At 24.9% G+C, this 23,686-nt stretch overlaps 1 protein-coding gene across 1 annotated transcript; it reads right to left on the reverse strand.

Moving 5' to 3' along the window:
- Positions 1 to 8,995: 8,995 nt before the first annotated feature.
- Positions 8,996 to 14,487, reverse strand: LOC145842452 (uncharacterized). Its single transcript, XM_082949904.1, has 10 exons — positions 14,337 to 14,487; positions 13,619 to 13,717; positions 12,969 to 13,042; positions 12,530 to 12,746; positions 11,405 to 11,473; positions 11,072 to 11,251; positions 10,738 to 10,851; positions 10,149 to 10,361; positions 9,586 to 9,672; positions 8,996 to 9,212 (listed from the first exon to the last, which is right to left on the reverse strand). The coding sequence occupies exons 1-10, from the start codon at positions 14,415 to 14,417 to the stop codon at positions 9,081 to 9,083; spliced, it is 1,266 nt and encodes a 421-aa protein (XP_082806030.1). The 5' UTR covers positions 14,418 to 14,487; the 3' UTR covers positions 8,996 to 9,080.
- Positions 14,488 to 23,686: the final 9,199 nt, after the last annotated feature.

The raw sequence follows: 23,686 nt of genomic DNA on the forward strand, positions 1-23,686 counted from the left end.
ACAAAATGTATCTTATCATATGTGGTTATTATCAGGAGTACGAATTAATATTTTGTATTAAATTTTTGTTTATTAAATTTACTAAAACTGCTAAAACCTGACCAAGGAAAATTAACTATGTTAATATACAGTAAAAATAATTTAAAACATTGTTTTTTCGATCAGCATACTTTTTTCGGAAAAAAAAATGCAATTGATAAAATGTGTACTAAAATGCATGAACATGCTAGAAAAACATTTTCTTTCAACAAATCTTCTTTACTCTAAAAATTGCGATACTTTTTAAACAAATATAGTCATAAGTTAAAATCAGAATAAAAAACATAATCCTTTTTCTGTGGTATAACAAACAGTTTAAGTATGTAGCTTTTTTTATGAAAGTTTGCTAACTTAGTTAATTGTATTTAATATAACATAATTAAATGTTTAAAATAGAAAGCAAACATTTTAAATATTTGAGAATTAAAACAATTAGAAACTTAATTCGTTTAATACAACTATTTTGCGCTTAAGTACAAACTTTAAAGACAGTCCTAAATGGCATACTCAAAAAGTTCTGAACAAAAAACTTTATACATTAAGGTTTATAAACAATTGTTTTTCAGAAATAATTGTAATTGTCTTAGTATACTAGTAATGTGAGACGGCAGACTAATTTAAAAATGAAGTTTTGCGGTACCTTAATTTGAAAACATGTTATAAAAAAAAGAAAAATAAAGAATAATTTAAAAACATGGTTTTTTAACATGTACTTCTGTCTCTATCTATATTATAAATATAAACAAAAACAAATTTTTGAAGTATACTGTTAAAAAAGCCTATTTTTTTGTGTTATGCAAAAACTGTAATATAATAAGCCGCATACCAAATATTTCCTTTTTGTTGGTCATACGTTTCCCACTATTTATTTATACAATGATAACCAACAGTTTTCAAATAAAAACTTTCATAATTTTTTAAGGGTGCTGTTTGTGTTTGTTAGGAAAAGCAGCTAATACTAACAATGCCTCGTAAAACATCTGAAAATCTTTTATGAAAGCACATTTGACAAGAAATTAAAACAATTTTAAGTACTTGAAATAAAAGTATTATTGAGCTTTTTATTAATTTTGATACAATAATGACAGTTTTTAAAGGTTTTCGACTTTTTTTGTTACATCTTTAAATGTAACTCGGTACCAAACACAATGTTAGCAGTAGTGTTTTCTAATTTTATTTTTAGATGAATTGTGTAGTATTGAAAAAAACAGCAAAAATTATTAAAAGAACAAGACATTTATTTAAAAGAAGTTAAACCAACAAAAAAAACAAGTTTTTTTAGTAATATTTGCGATAACATATCCTTAACTCTTAAGTGTTTCTGGTCGAAAGAATTTTTAATGCAAAAATTAAAACAACTGGTTTTATTAGTTGTAGAAAACTGCCTTTGATAAATTTTAAAACATAATTTAAGACATAAATTTTGAAAATAAAATAACACTTTTAGAATAAATGAAATTTTTTAACATATTTCAACCTTTAGTAATTAAGAATTTTTTTGAAATAAAGCGATAGTGCAATGTTGATACTACTTGCAGTCACTGTAAATTTTATATAAAGTTTTATTTATACATTATTTGACGAAAATTAGTGTTTTACATTTAGTTACCTCAGATTCTACCTAAAAAAAATTTAAGATAAAACATAAATTAATAAAAAAATAAAAAAAAAAGGATGTATGATATAGTTCATAAAAAGTATACATAAAATTAAATAAATATAATAAATGTTGTTTTCATAAAAGTTTATTAATATTGAAACAAGTTCTAGTCATTAGTTAACCTTTAAACTATAAAAAAGAAAAATACTTATTAGTTAAAGTAAACTAAAACATTTTTATTTAAACGTTGTTAACAATTTATTAAAAAAAAACGTGTTGAATTTTTAAATTTCTATAACAAAAATAAACATTTTTGTCTACTTTAGGATTTTTCTAATATTGTGCTTGTCGAACATTTGTAAGTTTTGTTGTATTTCCTATCTTAGTTTTTGCATTATAAACTTTTTTTATTGCTTAATTTTTTTAGTTTAAAGGTTAGGTTCTGCAGTTACAAGTTATAAAGACAACTTGTAAGAAATCAAATAGAGTCGACAAACACAACTTTAAAAAACAGATAGCTTAATCATTAAAAACAAGATGTAACAAAGAATAATCAAAATATACAAAATTAATTAAAATATAAAAAAATATTAGTTTCGAAGTGGGACATATTCTTCAGAGCTAAAACTTCGAGAATAAATAATATATATACTTTAAAAGATTCAAAACCTAAAAAATAACTCAACAAAAACAAATAAACAGCTTATGGTAGAGATCAATGCAACCTGCTAAGAAAAATTTTTTGGTCCCTTGTACAACATGCAGGTAAAATCTGGCTTACGACATAATTTTTAATGACAACAATTTGTACTCATCAAATATATTATAAACAATGTTCGAACAAAAGTTTTGATGTATGGTATAAACTAAATTTAGAGTAAGCAGTGGTAATAAATTTATTGTTATATTGTTATAGTTTGGTACAAGGAGAAACTAAAAAAAAAATTGAGTGTAGTTACAAAAATTACTAGTTATAACTTTACACTTAGAGTTATTAAAATGTAAAGTGTTTCATGCATTAGACCAGGGGTCGGCACGGCACTCGGCAGCCTTTTATGAATATTCGAGTTCATAATTTTCTATGACGTTTACACTTTATTCATTGTGTTTATCTATTACCATAGCTAGAGCAATTTATTAATGTTTTATAAATTATTTATTTTATGTTTAGTTTTATAAGCAGTTTACTTTCCTACAAGTTTTTTAGTTTTCTTAGTTAACTTAAACAATTAATGTTAGTTAATGTTATTAACACTAATATATTAATATTAACACTATAAGTAAGAAAATTTACAAACAACTACTTATAATGATAAATAGATAAATTTTGTACTAATAAAAATAATGAGTACTTTTATGTTTTAGTTAGTAAATTGTTAATTATATAAGTAGCCTAGTCAATTTTGTTTTGAACAATTAACTATTTGTAAACACTGCCTAGTGCAGGTGTCGGAAAACTTTGGCCCTCCAAGTATAAATCTGTGGTCTTTGAAGTACCTTTTTAAAACATCATAACATTTAGTTTTGCAGTAAAAAAACTAGGCTTATAGACTAATATTTAGTATTTACTAGTTATTTATTGCTCCTTTTTGTCAAACTTTTGGTCTGAAATAGCAATTTTATAGATTTCTATTGTCATTTTGTATAACTGCGACCCGCGAGCAACTTTTGCTTAAAAAATTGGCCAACAACTTGTAAAAGGCTGCTGACCTCTGGCTTAGTCATGAAACGCATGGTCATGAAATGAATATATGTTTTAATATACGTTAAGTGTTAAACTTTACTTTTTTATCTATTGCCTCCTATAAGTAGAGTTTTAAATTATATAAACTTATTGTTAAACTTTTATTGCGTTACGCCGTTTCCCTGCAGAGCAGTTCATAAGACGCTAAAAAAAGCTGAAAACAAAAGTATACAGAGCGATGAATTGGAAAATAAAAGTACACACATAAAAGAAAAATAAAATTTACATTTAAAATATAAGTTTTAATTAATATGTAGTCTACAAAAGTTAAATTTTAAATTTAAATTAGTTTAAAAGGAAATATAGGTAAGTTTAGTTTAAACGATTTACTAACTATAGATTTTATATATTTTGATAACCTATTTACTAAGCATTTAATATATTAAGCTTTGGAAAAAATGTAAATACTAAGATTTATAGGGGATTTTTAGAAAACAGAAATGGTCTTTTTACGGGAAGGTTGTAACTTTAAAATAAAATCTTTCTACAATACAAACATAAATACAATGTAAGAATTAAATTACATAGAATAAAATAAACTGAGTTAATGCGATAAAAAATAAACTAAAAGTATTCTTTAGGGTAATGAGGGCATTGCGTGACTAGTTCATTTCTCTAATTAAGGATTTTTATTTGGTTAGCGTTTGCTATTAACAGTCTTTCAAGGTTACAAAGTATTTTTCGCCTTTTTCATATAATTTCTACATGTAGTTGGCGAGTTGTGTACAGTTGGCGGGCTTCTTCTTGTTGGGTTTTGGAAATGATACTCTATGCTCGTACAATATATTTTTGAATGCTCTTCGGGTGGATCTAATATATGACATTATCTTATTTTTCTCGGATGAGACAATTTTATATAACTAATACTAAATTTATATAATTCATATCTCCCCACCAAGGATTGATAACTCTGTCTGGCTCTGTTTTTTACCATAAGAACTTTAAATTTAGAAAAAACTACTTTAAAAAGTTTTTTAAATAATTTTACATGAGTAAAACAACCCGCAAGAGTCCACGCCGAACAGTTCTGGCCCGTTTGTAATAAGGCTTCCGCATCTGGCTCAGCGACTAGAAATTTTTCAAACCTTTGAACAAGTCTTTGGAAAAAGTATACCAAGAAAAGTTGTTTAAGAATTATAAAATACAAAAATTAACACGAATCAACTAAACAGCATGTTTTTATCCACAAAGTTAAACACATACTAATAAAGTACGAGTAAAGAGTTATTCAAAGAATTTTTATTATTTTTTTGCTACTTCGACAGCAACGAAACATCAGTTGTAAATGTTTGTAAGCTTACAGTATATACATACCAAATTTAGTTTGTAAAAATAGTAAAAAAGTGAAGTTGTTGATACTTGATGGTTAACTTGTGTCTTTTCAGGGTTCAAAATATATTTGTTTTGTTTCTGTGAAAAAAAGTGTTAATATTTTAAAATTTTAAAATAGGGATTTATTATAAAAATCAAGACCCAGCCGGATCCGAGTTTTAGCAATAAGTGACTAGATTCTGGATCTTATAAATCACTATTTTATGTGTTCTGACAATATGCAAAGAAAAGTTGCAATTATAGATGTATTAATTTAAAGACTAACTTCGCATGAAACTAGTGGCAAGAACATAATTAGTTAAAGTGTTATGTCTACATCATTGTGTTATAAAAAAAACAAAGGAATAAATCAGTTTTCGGTTTTCAGCTTGAAAAATTAAAATTGTTTTCAGGATAAACTATAATAACTTGTTCATGATTTAGATAGGTGTAAAAAACTTAAACATTCTCTTTTTTGTTTATTTGTTAAAAATAATACTTATAGTGTATAATCAATTGCTTATCATTAAAAAAACCTTTTATCTTATTACAACATTGTATTATCATTATTTCCAGACAAAGTAGAAACTTTTTTTGTTGCTGAAGCTAGCAGGTGTACAAATCAACTTCATTAGTTTAATTAAAGTTATTTTGTTAAAAAAACTCATTTTGAACAAGAGCAACTCTGTACAATTTAAACTAAAATCCTTAAACCAGTTTTTACTAAGTTTTGAACGTTCTGTATTAAAGATTCCTTCTTATTTGTTAAGACATAAAATAATGCTTTAATACCAGATAATATGTGCTCTTTTGACATTATAATCCACTCTACCAATATACCGGTAGATGGAACTATCAAAATTTGTTTGAATAAACTGATATTTTAGCTCCTTTTATTCCAAAAGATGTTTGTCTTAGTTTTTTAAACGTGGCAGTAAAAAAAAATAATTCAGTTTTAATCCTTATATCTATAAACAGATATATGGAGTAGCAATGGATCCACTTTGCCAACATTTTGGTTATCAATATACTTTTTTGTTATGATTTTTGTTATCAAAAAGGTCAGTTTAAAACAAGGCCCATTCAAAATTTCAAAAACAAATAAACTATATTAGATATGTCGATGACATTTTGTACCTTACAATGGTGATTACAACACTGATAAATTATTTATCAAAACTTATTATCTGCACTCAAATTTAGAGTTTACTGTTGAAAAAGAAATTATAATTAACTACCTATATTCATTTATACCGTACATCTACTAAAATACTTAATTAATATTTTTTACCAAAAACCAACTTATGCTGGTAAATACATTCCTTTTCGACCGTTTTGTCCTTTATCCCAAAAAATTGACTTAATTTCTTGCTTGGTATTCAGAGCATACAAGACTTGTTCAAAGAAATTGTTTAAGAAAAATTACATAAAATTAAAATTATTTTTAAATTTTTTGGTTACGCGTTACATATCATCAGTAGAACAATCTTTAAACAGGAAAAAACTATTAAACAAAAACCAAGAAAGTGCCCTATATAACTAAGATGCCATATTTAGGTAAAGAAGCAATAGTTCTTAAAAAGAACGTCAAAAACATTATCAACACTACTTTTAGATTTGTTCAACTAAGAATAAGCCACTTTACTAGAAAACTATTGAATGGAATTTATGAGATTGTCACCGCTGATCTAGAAAAAAGTAAAGTCATTTAAAAATTCAGATGCTATTGTGAAAGTGTGTATATCGGCAGATGTTCCCAAACATTTTATATAAGAAGAGACCAGCATTTATCAAAAACCAATAGAAGTTGGATAGACACGGGTTTAAATAAACTATTAAAAAGTCATTTGAAATAAAATGAATACCACAAAATGAATACAATCTAAGCGTGTTTAAAGCAATATTTATTAAAAATTTTAGACCTAAGTTATGCAAGCAAAAGTACATTAATAAATCTAACCTATATACTGTCATAAAAGTCGTGTCTAGTTTGTCGCTTATTTTATTTATTGTTTGTTATATTTTATACATATGCTTATCTTAGTTAAAATAATAATTAATTTATAATTATGTAAATATGAACTATTAATCTAACTCTAGTTAATTTACTTAGTTTATTAATTGTGTATTTTCAGGTCAAACTTAAAACTTTTTACTTGATTAAAATTGAACTTAAAAATTAGTTGCTGACAGTAGTGCTTATCTTACTGCTTAGTGTTTGTTTGAAAAATAAAACTTTTTTGAATAAATTGTGTCTCAAGGTTTTGTACAAGTTTACTTATAAAACACAAGTTTAAGAATAAATTTAATAACGAACTGAGTATTAGCAGGGGCGTAGCGAGGGGAGGGACACTGGCGCATGCGTGCCACCCAAAAAAAAAAAGAAGTAAAAAAAAAGAATTTAATGTCTTTATCTATTATTGTTTATTTTTCTGCTTAGTTTGACTTTTTTCAACTATGTTTATCTAGTATTCTAAAAGTTAAACAAAATTTTGAATACCAACAGTGACAAGTTAGGGAAAATACCCAATATTCTGATTCGGTGCGCAAGCAAAAGTGCGCACCGATGTTGATGAAAAACTCCATAAGGAAAAAATTTATAACTTCATAAACTTTATAAGAATTTAGACTCAAAAATAACGCAACTAATTAGTGCACGCAGTAGTATAACAACAGATTTTTCTACAAAAAGGTTACAAAAATACGTCACGCTTAAAGAAAATTTAAGAATTTTACAAGTTTTTTTTTATGCTACAATAAATGTTAAGACTACTGCTAGTTTTCTGATCTTTACTTTTGTAAACATACAAGAAAAAGCGTGTCGGCCTATGAGAAATAAACTTTGTTTGTGATTATTATTTTAAACAAATACAATCAGATTAATTAAATTTAAAAATTATACTTTTAATTATTTTACAAAGTTGTAAAAAATTGTAATAACAGTTATAAAGTTGGTCTATTTTAAATTCTGTGCAACTTTATTCAAATTATGTGCAATGAGGTGTTGTTATCACTGTTGTATTGTATATTAAAGAGATTGATATTTTTTTCGTAAATAAAACAGATACTTTCGTTACATTTTTAATTATAGTATATTCAATTTTAAAGATACAAAGTTTACTGTAAGTAGTAAAAACAATTTTTATTTAGTAAGTTTACATTTGTGCAAGTATAAATAAGTCTAATGAAATTTATAATTATTTTAAATTGTTTAATTTTGTAATATATAAGTATTTTTTAAAACAGTTACTTCGAACTTATTTTACTTTATGAATTTATTTCAATTTTATTATTTATAAAAAGGTCTTTTTAAAGCTAATTAAAAAAGTTTTATATTAGGAGATTTTTTGAGAAAAAATTTGTGCACCCCTGACCAAAATACCACGCTACGCCACTGGTATTAGCAAATGCAACTAAACTTATAGCTAGTAGCTTGCTTTTTTCATCTTAAATACATGTGTAATAAAACAAAAATTGAAATAGTTTTCTTGTCTTATAGAAATCTAAAAAAAAACTATTTTTAAGGTAGGTTTGTAAAGTAGTATTGTTTTTTAACTGATTTCTAAAAGTATTTTTTCACTAAAGTTTTAGTTTGAAGTATATTGTCTTTAATTTCTGTAACTTTACAAGAAGAAGTTTTTTTACAAACTTCTGAAATAATTTGCAAGCTAATTAACATACTTGTTTCGACTTTTGTTTTGAAATGCGTATATATACTCAAAAAATTTTTATAAGAAAAAAATCAGATACTATTTCGTTTAATTTAAGTATTTTTTTCGGTTCTTTTAGTTTCAGTTTACAGTGCTCTATTCTTTATAGATAAAAATGAGCACAAAAGTATGTATATAAGTAGACTTAAAGCATAAATATTTAAGTCCGAAACATTGTAAGCTATTGTTTTTTTTTCTACTAGTAAAAAGAACTTTTAATATATTCATAAAGTATTGAGCAATTTAAACCAAATTAAGATGAAAAGTAGATTATCTAAGTCATTTTTTTACTAGAGTAGCTGTCAAAGTTGCGCGAGCGTACAAAATTGCAAGAGGGCACAAAATTGCACGAAGATAAAATTGCACGAAGGGTCACTTTTGCACGAGCAGACAATTTTGCGCGGGTTGATTTTTTTTAATTTAGTTTTTATTTCATGATAAAGTATTTTCGTGCAATTTTGTGCACTCGTGCAATATAATCTTTGTTCAATTTTGACCCGTTCCCTTTTTACTGAGCCTTTTAAACCTTTTGTAAGTGTATGCGTTAAAATATCATATAAGTAAACTATACAGGTTTAATAAAACAGTTGATTAGTAAGTATGTATATTGATAAACATGATAAAAAAAATCATCAAAATTAGGTGTTAGTATGGTTAAAAATAGAAATTATTTGTTTTAATTTGCAGTTGTAACTTTTTTTTCACTGATAAGTTTCGACGGGCCATTAGGAAAAGGCGACTGAGTTAAAACTTGTAGAAGTTCAAAAGACTCTGATTGTCTTGGATCCTGAACTATGTTGGTATCAACCTAAAATTAAAAGAAAAAAATGCATATAATATTTGTATTTATGATTTAAAAATTTGAATAATACAGGAAATACACTTAATAATTTCTTTATACATAACAACAACGTTTTAACTACTACAGTTAAAGAAACAATTTTGATTTTATAAACAGAATTTTGAAACATTGCTTATCTAATGTTAGTATTTCTAATCGATAAAAACGATATTTTTTCTTCTAAGATTAGCATCAGTCTTGGTTTTTTCTCATAAAATTTTACTGATTATGCAATTCAAAAGTTTGAAGTTTGAGCTGGTTAACAACACATCATAAATATTATAAATCTACTTTAAAAAATTTTTCTCTGTTTATAAAACAAAGAAACTTAAAGACTAACCAAGGCTTCAAATAAAATGCCATCTTTTTGTAACTTAAACTTCCATAGTGCAAGTCGAAATGTTGGAAATTTTTTGTCCTTGTTAAACTATGAAAAAAAAATATTTATATTTACTTTATAACAAAGCTTGATAATCAAAGACTAGATTTTAATTAAAATATATGGAAGACGAGTTAAAAAGTAAAAAAAAAATTTTAGAAACATTAAGTGGATTTTCAAGTTCAGTAAAGATAATACAAAAACTTTAAGAAACTAGTTTAGACAAGCTGTAATAATATAAAAACCTTTCTAATATTTTTTTAGTATTGAAAGTTTGAATTCAAACAAATTTAAAAAATTGTTATTTAAAAAATAGGATTACTAATGTTTTAATCTTTATTATTTTCCATTTGTCTTAAAACATTTTTATAAATTTTTATTTTCGGTTTTTGTAAAAAAAACAAAATATAAAATCATTTAAATATTAAATTTGAAAATTAAGTGTTAGTTTTTCATGAATTTCAATTAGCAAACTATTTTTACTGACTCTAAAGCTGTTAGCCAAAGAAAATTATATATTTTACTTGATTGATGAAGGTTTGGACATCATCTGTAGCATCAAAAACGGAACTGAAAGCTGTAGGAAAATATATAAGCACGTCAAAAACTGAAGGAACCATTTGAAAATCAGTTATGTTGCAAGATCCATCTTCAGTTAATTCAACAATCACCACAGCAACTCCATTAGGCGCAAATGAATCTCTAAAACCATCCACTATGTTTTCATTTACTTTGATCTATTGAAATTTACGTTAATGAGAGTGAAAGTAAACTCGAAGTTGAAGACAAAATACATTTAGTACACGTCTTTAATTTGAAAAAAATAGTTAGTGTACTGTATATGTAGCTTGTGAAGACTTTTGTTTTAGAGGTTAATTAGTTTCAAACAGATACGAAAATAGCTTGTTTTGAAACTTAGTTTAGATTTTTAATGCTTCTATTTTAAAATATATAGCTAAAGTACTTTTTGATGAAACGTTTAAAGTTTGAAAACTTATATTTTCTGCAGAAGTGTAGCAAAAACCTAACTTAAAAGAAATTTTGACTTCATAAACTTTCAAAAATTAAAGCACAATATTTAAACGATAAAATTAAACGCTTTACACTCAGTACCTCTATCTTCAAAGTTTTAATGACAGAAACGGCTGCACCAAGTTGTACCTGATACCTTCTTGGTACATACGTATTGCTCCCACCTGCCACTTTACCTTGCACTTCTGTTTGAATCTGCAACGAAGGTTGTGGAAAATAATAAAATTAATTTTTTTACAACTGTACTAGATTCACTTATTGAAAGTAAAGTTCTTTCGTCCTTTGAAGTAAAACAAATTAGTATTTGAACTTTTGGCTACATTATAAACATTACGATCATTATAAAATTACTTTTAAAGATATTTTTAAATAATATCTACAATTTTTTTTTAAACGAAAAAGCATATTTCTTTACCTTTTTGGCAACTTCCTTGACTTCATCGGTAACAGTCTGCCAATCAGAAAACCCTCCTACACTTTCAGAAGCATCACCGGGAACCGGCTGGCTGCTTACCAAAGCTATTTTGCTCAAGTCTTTGAAAACGTTTAAAAGCTGAACGTTTGAAATAGTTCCATCAACATCCTTATCACCTACCTAGTTTTAAGAAGGTTGTATTGTTTAAATTGAACGTTGTATATTTGTCTACACATAGATGTAAAAGTATTTAACTGTAATGCTAAAGCTATAGTTTAATTTATTTTTTACCATGTGATAAACTTTTAGATAAAAATTGTTTAAGTAACAAACCAAAACATAGTAGCGCCTTCCATCATTTTCAAGTTGGCAAACGAATGAAAGAGCGACTGGATTTGGGTCCTTTAAAATTAAGATGCTTTTAATTATGTTTTACTGTTAATTCATAAATTTGTTGCTGAAACTTTTTAAAGTAGAACTAAACACATAATAAGTATAATAAAGTTAAACGTAAAATATTAGTACAATTGAATACATTTTGTGCCAAGAATGTTCTATAAAAATATAGATTATTTACTATTTTTGTTCTATGTTCTGTTTACAAAAATATCACAAATTTGTAACGACTTACAAAAGTTAGTAAAATTAAACATGTAATTAGTAAATGCTTACTAAATAAGAGTAATGACCGACTGCGTTTTTTATTCGTACTCTTATCGCTCAAATTAATTTTATGTTTACAAGCACTTAATTCGCTTAAGTTTAGTTTTCTTGTTTACAAGCATCCCTGCACGTTTTAGCAGTTTGTTGCAAAACTTGTCACTTGCGTAACGATATTGTATGTTTTAACTTAAACCGTTGTGTTTTGATTCGTTGTCATTTGTTTAATTAAAGATTAGTTACATTTGTTATTATTATGTGTTAGTTTGTTGTTACTTTTTGCTCACATTTAATCATTGTGAAATACACTTTTCATTCACAGAATCGATTTCAGTTATACAATAGTATGAGTTGCTAAAACACGTAATACACCTATCAGATTAAATCACGAAAGTAGTTTCATATTTAATTTAGCGTTGTGCATCGTATAATAAAGCGTTATAGTCATTTAACCGCAAGGCCTGCGTTACATACATAACACATTCTCTAATTAGTTTTACAAGTATTTATAAACAGCTATATATATGTTTCTGCATTAAGCTGTTTCTATAACTATTTCAAATTTATATATTTCTAAACAAAAAAATAATACCTAAAAATTACTTGCGTTCTTATGTCAGTTAGATTATAAATATATTCATTAAGTTAAATACATTTCGAATAAATAATTTTATTTTATCGTTCAGCTTAATCGAAGTTTAGAAAAATACAAAAATCTTAACTAAAACAACTTTTATTTTTTCTACTTATCAATAATGGTTTAAACTACCCAATTATAACAAAACACTCAGAATATACCGTAACTTTGTTGACCACCATGTCTTGAATGAATTTAGTTGCCGGTATGAAAGGGCTGTGGGCCACGAAATCATCGAAACTGTTTGGTTCTGCCGATGCCACGGACTTGGGTTGCGCTTCAACAAAGCTATGACTCACCCCAGGAAACCTTTTGTTGCTGACCCTAACCACTTTGAATTTACGATTTCCTCCGCAGCAAAATATATTGCAAGATGTTCTGCATAACAATTATTGAATACTCTGCAAGCAGAATCATTTTATGCTGGTCTATTTTACTTAAGTATATTTTGAGAACACAAAAAAAATATCTAAATGCATCATTCTTTTTTAACTTTGCATTTTGCTGAAGATTTTTCTAAAGTATTAACCAAGATTTTTCTAATTAACAAAAACACTTTGGCCTGTTTTGTTTTAATTAACTAACAAAGGTTAAACTAACCCAGCGTTTGTTTTTTCTAATTCAACCAGTATCATTGAGCCGTATGCCATGTATTTTCCTCGTTTTACTTTCACCTGGATAGTTTATGACTTTGCTTTTTATTATATCAAATTATTTCAAAACAATTTTAAACTCTTATAACCGTGAAAACGATAGTTTTAATTTCTAATGTAGATGTTTTTACAATAGATAAACTAAAAATGTCTTGGATAATAGTATAAAGTTAAAGTAGGCTAGTACTAATTGTTTAAAAGATAAAATAATTTACTGACGGAAGCAAAAACATTTCTGCTTGTCACAAGTACTAAAATAATTGAATGAAAACTAGCTAGATTGTTATATTAGCTGTGTTTTAAAAATACTTTACCAGATAAAAGTTTGTTAAAAGATTAAAATTATTGGAAATTTAATTGTTCAAAATAATAGAAAACTATTACCAATTACAGCTTAATATATAACTTTAAATACAAACAGGAATAAACTAGTTGTTTATTTGAAAACATGTCTTTAGAAGTAAAAAGTTTGAGCAAAAAAATGCTTAAAAACTTTTTTAGTCAAAATAAAGTAAGGACATAATTATCTATTGTATTTATAAATTTTATTTACATATGAAAAAATGTAGCTAGCTAATAATTTGCATAAGCCCTTACCACTAACTGAAGAGAGTTTTCGTCAGTAGAGAATTTCCTGTACTCAAGTTCAACATATACCTCTGTCTTACCGATTTGCTCCTCGACTTGAAGCTTTATCTGCAAAAGGTAAACACCTTTTATTCATGACACTTTTATTTTATATATATTTTTGTTTTGTCTTATTTCTGTAAAATTTAGTACTTTAGGTTAGTAAATTTCAACGTCTTGTGCTGGACAAGACATTAAAAGGTATGCCAAGTGTGCAACTCAATAACAGAAAGGTTTTTTCGTGCACCAGGTCCTAAGACCAAATATTTTGAGCGTATTTTTTGTCAATCAATAAACCATATGCAATAAAAACACTTTACACAGTAATTTTTTATTTTTGAACTGACATATGTTTCAATAAAATAAATTATATGCACTGTTTAAATTGTTTTTATTGTGTTTTTCAGCGAACTTGCTTCGCTAGGACCTGTATCAACGAAATGAAATATTTAATATTTGAAATTAAAATTATCGATTTTAAACAACTTATATCGTTTTGTGTAAGAGCAGTTTACAGCTTTTAGATTCAAAACATTTGTTAAGTTAACTTAAAAAAAGTTGATGATTTCAGTCAGCAACAGAAGGAAGTATGAGCTAACTGATTGCTATTTATAGATCATCATTTATCATGAAATATTTAATAAAAATTGTAGTTTGTAATTTGAGAGCAATAAAAAATTAAACTAACATCATCACTGTCTACTTCATGGCTGGCCTTAAAGTGCACAGCGGGAATCCAATTTGACCAATGTCCATGATTGAAAGTCATTTCAGCAAAACTTTTGGTCGTAATTAAAACTACGAAAGCTAAATTTGTAAAAAATGGATAAATATATAAGGATATTTTTTTCTGTAAGTATGGTACTTAAGTTATCATTTTTTTAAATTCGCTAAATACTAATACACACTGAGAAAAAACTCTATTCAAAAGTAGCAACAGATTCCGAAAGTACATATTGGTTTAAAAATATGTAATACCTCCTTTTTTTAAAAAATAAAAGATCACGCATAAACATTTAAATTATAATAGCTTCTTAAAACTTTTTTAGGCGGTCCTATGGTAAGGAAAGCTTGTATAAAACTTACTAACGGAAATATTACGATTTTATTTTAAAACTAGATAAACTTAATTTTTGAGTTGTTAATAAAATTTTTACGAATAATATTTTAAAAGTCTTTTAGTAGACTAAGTGGTTGTAGAAAACGGTGAATTTACGTCGTGTTTTATTGAATTGAATTTTGTAAAGAAATATAATTTAATAATCATTTCAAATATTAAATTTTAGTTTAAAAAATGAAAGAATTATTTCTTACAAATTTATTTAGTATTTTTTTACTTTAAAAAATGAGTACATTTAACACAAACGGCAAAACAACTTTGTTTATGTTTTTATTAAAAAAAAAAACAATTTCAAAAAGTTTATAAAAACATCAAAATTTTAAAATTAGTCAGCGTTGAAAAAAAAAATTTAACACAACTATCAATTTCCAATAAAAGCAATAGATGTAAATATAAAGTACACATTATCAAATAAAACAAACTTTTCAACTCAGAAAAAAAAAGTCAATAGTGTAATTAAAGTGAAACTTGAGTTAGAAAGCAAAAACGATAGTTTTTAAGGAAGAAAAAAAAACAGTTGACAAAAGTATATATTATGAAGTAGAGATAAACAACAAAAATCTAAATAAAAGCATTATATTTAATTGTGTACCTACACTTTAGACGCTGTAACTTAAACTATTGCTAAAAAGTAGGTATGTTTTGCATATCAATTTGCTTTTTAGTAAATATGCAACAAATATCTTACATACAACTATTTTTATTAATAACAAACCCTTCGAGGTTACACTTTTTAATTTTTCAAACATATCAAAAAAAACTTTGTTTGCAAACATAGTTTTTATATATAATTTATGCAGCTACGAATAACTAATAAGTCTGATTTTTAGTGAACTTGTTTTATTATTATATACATATATAGCTTCATTTCAGCATTTGATATATTAAAAAAACTCAGTGTTCTATAGAAATATATAAAAAAAACCATTGAAGAAGCTATTTTTATAATTGACATTATTCTTTTTATAAAATTTGTTGGTTTTTTCTGTATTTTTAATTGTCACAAATTTTTCTAGTTATGCGGTTTTATACATTAAGTTTTGACTTACTTTTTTGATGATTAATAAAGTTACTTAGTTTTTGCTGTGCAAAGGATGTTGTTATTACATAACATTTTAAGATTTTTTACCAAATATGGTAATTCTATAGAAATTTTTACTATAAAACATATATACATAATTAATATAACACTTTAGATAATTCCATTTAATTGATTATTTAGCTTACGTAAATAAAGAAGTTAATTTATTTAACTTCTGATATTTGTATAACTTTTATTTAGTTTTGATTATTTTGATGATCTTTGAAACCTATTTCATAATTTAATACTTACACTAGATATTCTGCAGTTGATGATGAAGAGCAAAATAAAAAAAGGTCTTAGGTGTCCTTAATAGTACTTTTTTGAGTAATTTTATTTCAGACGTTGTATCTTAAATTATTGCTAAAAAGTAGGTATGTTTTGCATATCAAAATGCTTTTTAATAAATATGCAACAAATATCTTACATACAACTATTTTTATAAATAACAAACCCTTCAAGCTTACACTTTTTAATTTTTTAAACATATCAAAAAAAAACTTTGTTTGCAAACACAGTTTTTATGTATTAAATTGATGCAGCTACGAATAACTAATAAGTCTGATTTTTAGTGGACTTATTTTATTATTATATACATATATACCTTCATTTCAGCATTTGATATATTAAAAAATTCAGTGTTCTATAGAAATATATAAACAAAACCATTGACGAAGCTATTTTTATAGTTGTCATCATTCTTTTTATGAAATTTGTAGATTTTTCTTGTTTCTATTTGTCACAAATTTTTTAGTTATGCGGTTTTATATATTAAGTTTTGACTTACTTTTTTGATGATTAATAAAGTTACTTAATTTTTGCTGTGCAAAGGATGTTGTTATTAGACAAACTTTCAAGCTTTTTTACCAAATATGGTTATTCAATAAAAGTTTTTAATTTAATACATAATTAATTTAACATTTTAGATAATTCCATTTAATTGATTATTTAGCTTACGGAAATAAATAAATTAACTTATTTAGCCTTTGATAAATGTATAACTTTTATTTAGTTTTGATATATTTTGATGACCTTTGAAATCTATGTCATAATTTAATACTTACACTAGATATTCTGCAGTTGATGATAAAGAGCAAAAAAAAAAGTCTTAGGTGTCCTTAATAGTTTTTTTTTTGAGTAATTTTGTTGGAGGGGGCCATAGATTTTTTAATTTTTGTAAAGAAGGCATTTAAAAAAAAAAAGTTTGGGAAACCCTGGACTAGACTGAAAAACTATAAAAACATTTGTTTAAATCAAAGTTTTTCTATCTATTATAGCTGTGATACAATTTTCCAAAATTAAATTTGATAAGTAAATAAAAATAAAAACACAATATGAAACCAATGTTAAACCAAAAAAAATTTTTTTAACACATTAAAAATAATATTAAATACAAGAAACTTTAAATGCAATAAAAGGAGACATTCAATTGAAAGAAAGCTCTCAACCTAGATGAGTTTTAAAAATTAGTAAGTAAATAAAATATCTGGATCGCTACTTGTAAAAAGTTAGTTACATTAAAACATTTTTTTAATTTGTATATATTTTTTACTTATTTTAAGTATGAATAGAAATAGTAGTAATATAACAAGTATTTTATTTTAAATTAGTTGTTAAACTTTTTTTTTGATAAGATAAGGATAGTCTAATGAATTGTGTCAATTTTGCTTAAACATCTACCGACCCCTTTTTTAAGCTATTAAAAATTATAAAAAATCCCTTGCTAAAATGTATGGTGAACTACAGTATATATGTTATTAAAGTTTTTGTACAGTTTTTTGCACTACTTTTAGTTAATACAAATTTCACTCAAGTTGTGCTTTTCCAATAAGTATATAGCTTGTTTATTATTTAAAAAAAAATAATTATAAACAAGGTTTTAGTTAATAGTCTTTTAAAAAAGAATGAAGTCATTATACTTTACAAACAAAACGTTTATCTTCTCAGACTTTAAATTGTTATAATTTTTCAAATATTATTTTAAAATTAAATAAACCTCATGAAAATAGTCTAAGACAAAGTTTAAACTTAGTACTGTGTATAAGTTTCAATTAGTTGTATACTTGGTAAACTTTTATTAACTTTTACGTTTTAAAACCTATATGTATATACTAATTTATAACAAAATTACCTAAGAAAAGCAGTACTAAACTGATTAGTAACAAATAAACTTTCATTTGCTGAAAAACTAACAAATTATTTTAATTCATGGAAAGTTATTAATATATAAACTAACATATTTTGTTACAGCATTTACAAATGTAAAACTATAATCAATTTAAATAAAACAAATTATATCAAAAATTAAATTATACAACAAAGCTAAATTATCGCTAATAACAAGTATCGTGACTCATAATTTAATCAAAATGTTTAAAATACTTAAAAAACTAAAAGCATATTTTTTTTTCAAATTTAAAAAACTGTTTTCGGGTAGAGTTCTCATAAGGTTATTTTATAAATGTATAAATAATTCTAAAAGTTACTTTTATCATATAAAAAACACTTAAGGCTATATAAATTCTAAAAAGCTTAATTACTTCTATTTAGTACAAAACTATTTACAAATAAGTATCTAACATTATGATTTTTCAATACTTGGTAAAATTATAGTTAATGAAATGTATTTAATTAAAACTTAAATAAAAAACTGTTTTTTTTTTTAATGATTTCAACTTAAAATTTTAGCAAGCTTTAGGCAGTTTTCATTCATTTAACTTAAACAAGTTTTAAGATGTTGAATAATAAACTTTTTTTTTAGTTTCCTAAGTCTTCTGTGTGCATCTTAACTTAAAAAAAAACTTTTTTAACTAACACTATTATATAATTTTACTTTGATACCAACTTTAGTATATTATAGTAACAATTTCTATTTCAATATGAACAGCTAAACTTTCTTTATTGATAAGTTACTTTTAAATTGAAAAGAAACCATTTTTTTCTCACAACTAGTTTTAACACATAAGTGCACTTTTCAAAGCCGACAACATGTTAAGACTTAAAAGTCAAAAACTTCAGAAATTGCACTTTTATAAACTTTCTTAATTAAATCTAAAGAAAACTAAACCGGACTACTGTGATTTTTGTACAGACTCTTATTAACACTATTAAATGGGAATAACGCCGGAAAACAGCAATCATTTTTTAGTTTTCTGCTCTAGAAAGCTTTATATCTTTAACTATAAATCTGTGCAGTCACTGATTGTTATATAGGATTTTTTTTTTACCGGAAGGAATATACGTGTAAGAAAATTTCGTCTATCAATACATTCTTACGCCTACGGAAAATTCTTAAAATTTAATCATCAAATAAATGAGGTTGTAAAAGTACCAGGTGGTTTATACTGATTTTTTATATTAATACACGTTCTTTCTCTTCAGACTCAAATATTAGGTTTGTAAACAAGCGTGTAAACCACTAATTTGGTCACAGATTTCCTGGTGAAAAATTTTGTAAAAAAACCGATAAGCGATTGAACTATTTAAAATTCTTATTATTTTAGTGTAGTTAAAGAAATACTAGTAACGAAAATAAACTCTGTCCTTTTCAACAAGCTTAGTTAATATACACAAAATTTGTTTATACCGATAATTTTTTAGTATGTTAGATAAAACTGATACTTTAGAGTTTAGTTTATGACTTAATTCAATTTTTTATTTTTTTAAAGAATTAATTTCTTATAGATTTTAAAATATTTTTTTCAAGCATCTATTTTCATAAGTTGAAACTTGCTTTTGAAACTTTGACAAGTAAATTTTTATTCTAACAATGTAAGATGTCAAGTTACCAACCTATAGCTTTATACTAGTTATGTTTAAGGTTTTTAGTACTTAAAAAATCAAGTAAAAAGTATTTAGGTTAACTCAAACATTTAATTTAGTGCATATGTTAATAAGCAACCATAAAATGGTTTCGCTTAGCATGTTTAAAAAAATTTAACCAAAAAATATGTAGTACAATAAAGCGGTGTTTATGCACAGTCAGTATATTAGTAAATTAAGTAAAAAAAATATGTATTTTATAATTTTAAAATTTTCAAACTTTTTCGTTTATAAATAATTATAAAAACTAAAGTGATTCTCAAATATAAATATTAAAATTTGATAGGAAGTATAAATAAGTTTTTGCAATTACTATTTTTGAATTAAAAAAAAAGTTAATTTTACGAAGTTCTTGAACATAAAACTTAAGTGAAACTTATTGAGCTTAATTATTATTTTTTTTAATTATTAATTAGATATTTAAGTTATCAGCAAAGTCGAGATGTTAACAAATAAGTACAATGAACATTAAATTTAACTGCACGACCGTCTACAAAAACCTACGCTTTATTCTGCAAAATTGTTTATTATCATCTGAACTTTATAAGGGCTTTTATTTTTTACATGTTTGTCGAATTGTCTATATATAAAGTTTTACTAGCTATAAAACTAATATTTAGAAGTAATTTGTTTGGCTGTGGAATTTTTTTTTCCTGTCGTAATATAAAAATGAGGACAGTACCTATGCTTGCTGCAAAAATTTTTAGAATTTTACTAGACAAATAAGTTATTTCTAGGACAGTTTTTCGTTAAAGTAAAATATGAGTTAATCATCAAAGTAGTTGTAGTTATTAAAAATAAACTTAATTTAAACCAAAAATGTGACATATGTATAAAATAAAAATGCACTTATAACTTCAACATTATTGTTTAAGAGCAATTTTGTATATTTTTGCCACCAAAACTTTTTATTTTAATTATCTAAAACATCATTTAGACGAAAATTACACTGAAAAAAAAAATAACTGGAAAAAATACATTTTGTAAACTACTTTTCAAACAGAGTACACCTGACTTACTCTGAGCAAAAATACAAAACCAGTTTATATTCGTAAAACAAGCACTTTAGCAATAAGTTTAATAACAAAATAAACATTAAGAATTTAGTTATTTTTACAAGAAAAAATTTTTGATTTAAGGAAATATATTCTAAATACCTTATTATATAAATACTGCTTTGTTAATATGTAAATATAATTTTTTACTTTTCTATAGCAAACAAGATTAAAAACATTCTATATGTGTATGTTTTAGTAAAGCTAATTGAATTGCAAAAACTTCATATAACATTCAAATATTTTAAATAATATTTGTTTTCATTAGTTATGTGTTTTATTTATATTAATCGATGTATGTACTTTACAGTATACCTATACCAAATTTTAGATTTTATGAAAACATAGTTGTTTTAAAAGTATGACTTTAAACAAAAAACAATGGGTTGAAAAATATTAGTTTATCTATCCTAAAACTTTCGTAAATGAAAAAAAATAAATCTGTTTTGTAAATAAAACGTTTTAGTTATGCGCTATGTAAAATATAAACATTTTCTTAAATAAAAATTTACGATTATTAGAGATCACTACTGTTGGTCAATAAAAACATTAAAGTAGTCGAAGAATGCAAAGGTATTATTAAAGAAGTGGGTTCAACATTATTGAATGGGTTATTACAAACCTATTAACAACTGCTGTCCCGCTACTGGACGAAACGGTGATGTAAAAATATACCTCTCTTCAACAACAACTTTAGCTTATTTAGCATAGTTTTTTTTTTCTAGCCACAAAAGTAACATCTTGACGTCGATCCTAGCGCAGACACCCGATCGACATACCACAACGGGTAACATGCCTTTTTAGCAGCTAGATTACAGGCGCCTACCGAAGTGCCCAGCTGAACGAAAGCAATAAGGCAGAAGTAAAAACTCACTTTATTACGCCAAGCGTAAGGTTGGAGAAAAAATTTGATTTTAGTTGTTCTCGTGTTTCTTTAGCTGCTGCTTATCCGACCCGACCACCCACCGAATATTTTTTAATTTGTCTACTTTTTATAGTCTTTATCATTGTGGAACTATAAGCAAAGTAATCGAAATTTCATGATTTTGAAAATAAGCTGCACTAATTTTTAATTTTTAAGGTCGTAAATCTGTTTGTTATAAAATTAAATACCTCAGCTAAATGGTGTGATGTTGCAAAATATTAATTTTACCATGCTTAAAATATACTATAGTTTTTCCAAAAATTTCAAGTAAATATACAAAACTTTAAAGAAAATAAGTTTCATATTTTTAGCTTTTTAGATATGCATTTTTTGAAGAAAATTTTAAAATAAAATACATTTCTATCAGTTAAACTTTGTAAGTTTAAGTAGAGTAAGTAACTTGTTTTTAACTTAAACTAAACAATTATATTGTTGTCTAAAGTATGTAAAACTTTTATAGTTTTTCGATTTTTATAACATCAGTGTTTTTTAAACAAATAAGAAAGCGTTCTTATATAACAAGACGAACTGGCGAAAATCATATCAAATAAACAACTTTTTCTTTTCAACAATTTTTAAATAAAAGTTTATTAGATTTTATCCTGCGTGTATTTTTTTTATAAAATCATACGATAGCTTGCAGTTTTATAACTAGTTATTGAAAGTTCGTATATTACTTTTATTACCGTATCTTACGAGTTAAAAGTATTTTTCTAAAACGTGAATATTTTTACACAGTAATTATTTTGATTGATTTGTTCTTTTATTAACACGAACTAAAAAATAACTCTAAAATTGTTAAAGAAAACATCTACAAAATGCGCAGAATTTTTATCGGTTTATACGTTCTTGTTCCTAAAAGAATTTTTTTAAACTTAATCCATCCAATAGATGAGGTTAAAAAAGTACCTAGTGGTTTATACGTATAATGTTTGGAATTGTTACACACCCTTTCACTGCAGACTCAAGTATTGTGTTTGTAACCAAAAAAACCACTAGTTTGGTTTCGAATTAGCGGACGAAAATTTCTATAAAAAACCTTTTTTTCAATTGACATCACTCTTTTTATGAAATTTGTAGATTTTTTCTGTGCTTTACTTTGTTCGTTGTCATAAGCTTATTCAGTTATGCGGTTGTATACTTTTGACTTAGTTTTTTGATGATTAATAAAGTTACTTAGTTTTTGCTTTACAAAGGATGTTGTTATTAAAATTAACAAAGTTTTAAACTTTTTTACTTATTCTATATAAGTTTTTACTTTAATACATAACTAATTAAACATTTAAGATAATTCAATTTAATTGGTTATTTAGCATACGTAAATTAGATAATTAATTTATTTAACTTTCGATGTTTGTTTAATTTCTACTTAATTTAAATATAAATTGTTGGTTTTTTGAATGTTACTTTTAATGTCGTTGTATTAATTCTTTATATAAGAGCATCATGAAATAAGCCCATGTAATTTCAAAAGTTAATAACAGTTATTAACAATATGTATAAGAATATGTATAAATAAAAGAACTTTTTATGAGCAAGTATAAACAAAACTATCAATAAGTTTATAAATCAATAACAACAAATTAAAATTCAGTTTCAAGTGCACAATCATAATGTATACTGGTACTGTTTTTTATTGTAATTGAAAAGTTCAAAGAATTTTTGGAAAGATTAAAAAAAAATTTATTAAAAAATTTTATGAATAGGTTTAAGATAATCGTACTTTTCAATAATAATCATAATCGTATTAATAAAAACACTGAGAACTTTCGTCGTTTCTCTACTGCTTAGTTTAGAAATGAAATTTAAAGCTATCAGTTTTATGTATTTGTTTGTAATTGGTTTTTTAAAACTGTTTGTTTAAATTATATTTAAAATGTTAACCTTAGATGTCATTTTTAGTTTTACAGCACATAAAAGAAAAAGTAGCAACTCCAAGTTTATTTTAACTGACATTATCTAATTAAATAAACTTAATAAACATGTTAATTGTAAGTACAAATTAGTACAAATAAATAAAATATCCTTTATATAA

The sequence above is a fragment of the Thalia democratica genome, chromosome 8 (genome assembly GCF_965202585.1).
Source record: "Thalia democratica chromosome 8, ktThaDemo2.hap1.1, whole genome shotgun sequence".
NCBI lineage: Eukaryota > Metazoa > Chordata > Thaliacea > Salpida > Salpidae > Thalia > Thalia democratica.

Excerpts from the sequence above, each read along its gene's own strand:
- LOC145842452 (XM_082949904.1), bottom strand. The coding sequence starts at position 14,417 with ATGACTTTCAATCATGGACATTGGTCAAATTGGATTCCCGCTGTGCAC. Across the intron at positions 12,747-12,968 it reads TTAGAAAAAACAAACGCTGG|AACATCTTGCAATATATTTT; the intron begins GTTAGTTTAACC and ends ATTGTTATGCAG. Across the intron at positions 9,213-9,585 it reads GCATTTTATTTGAAGCCTTG|GTTGATACCAACATAGTTCA; the intron begins GTTAGTCTTTAA and ends TTTTAATTTTAG.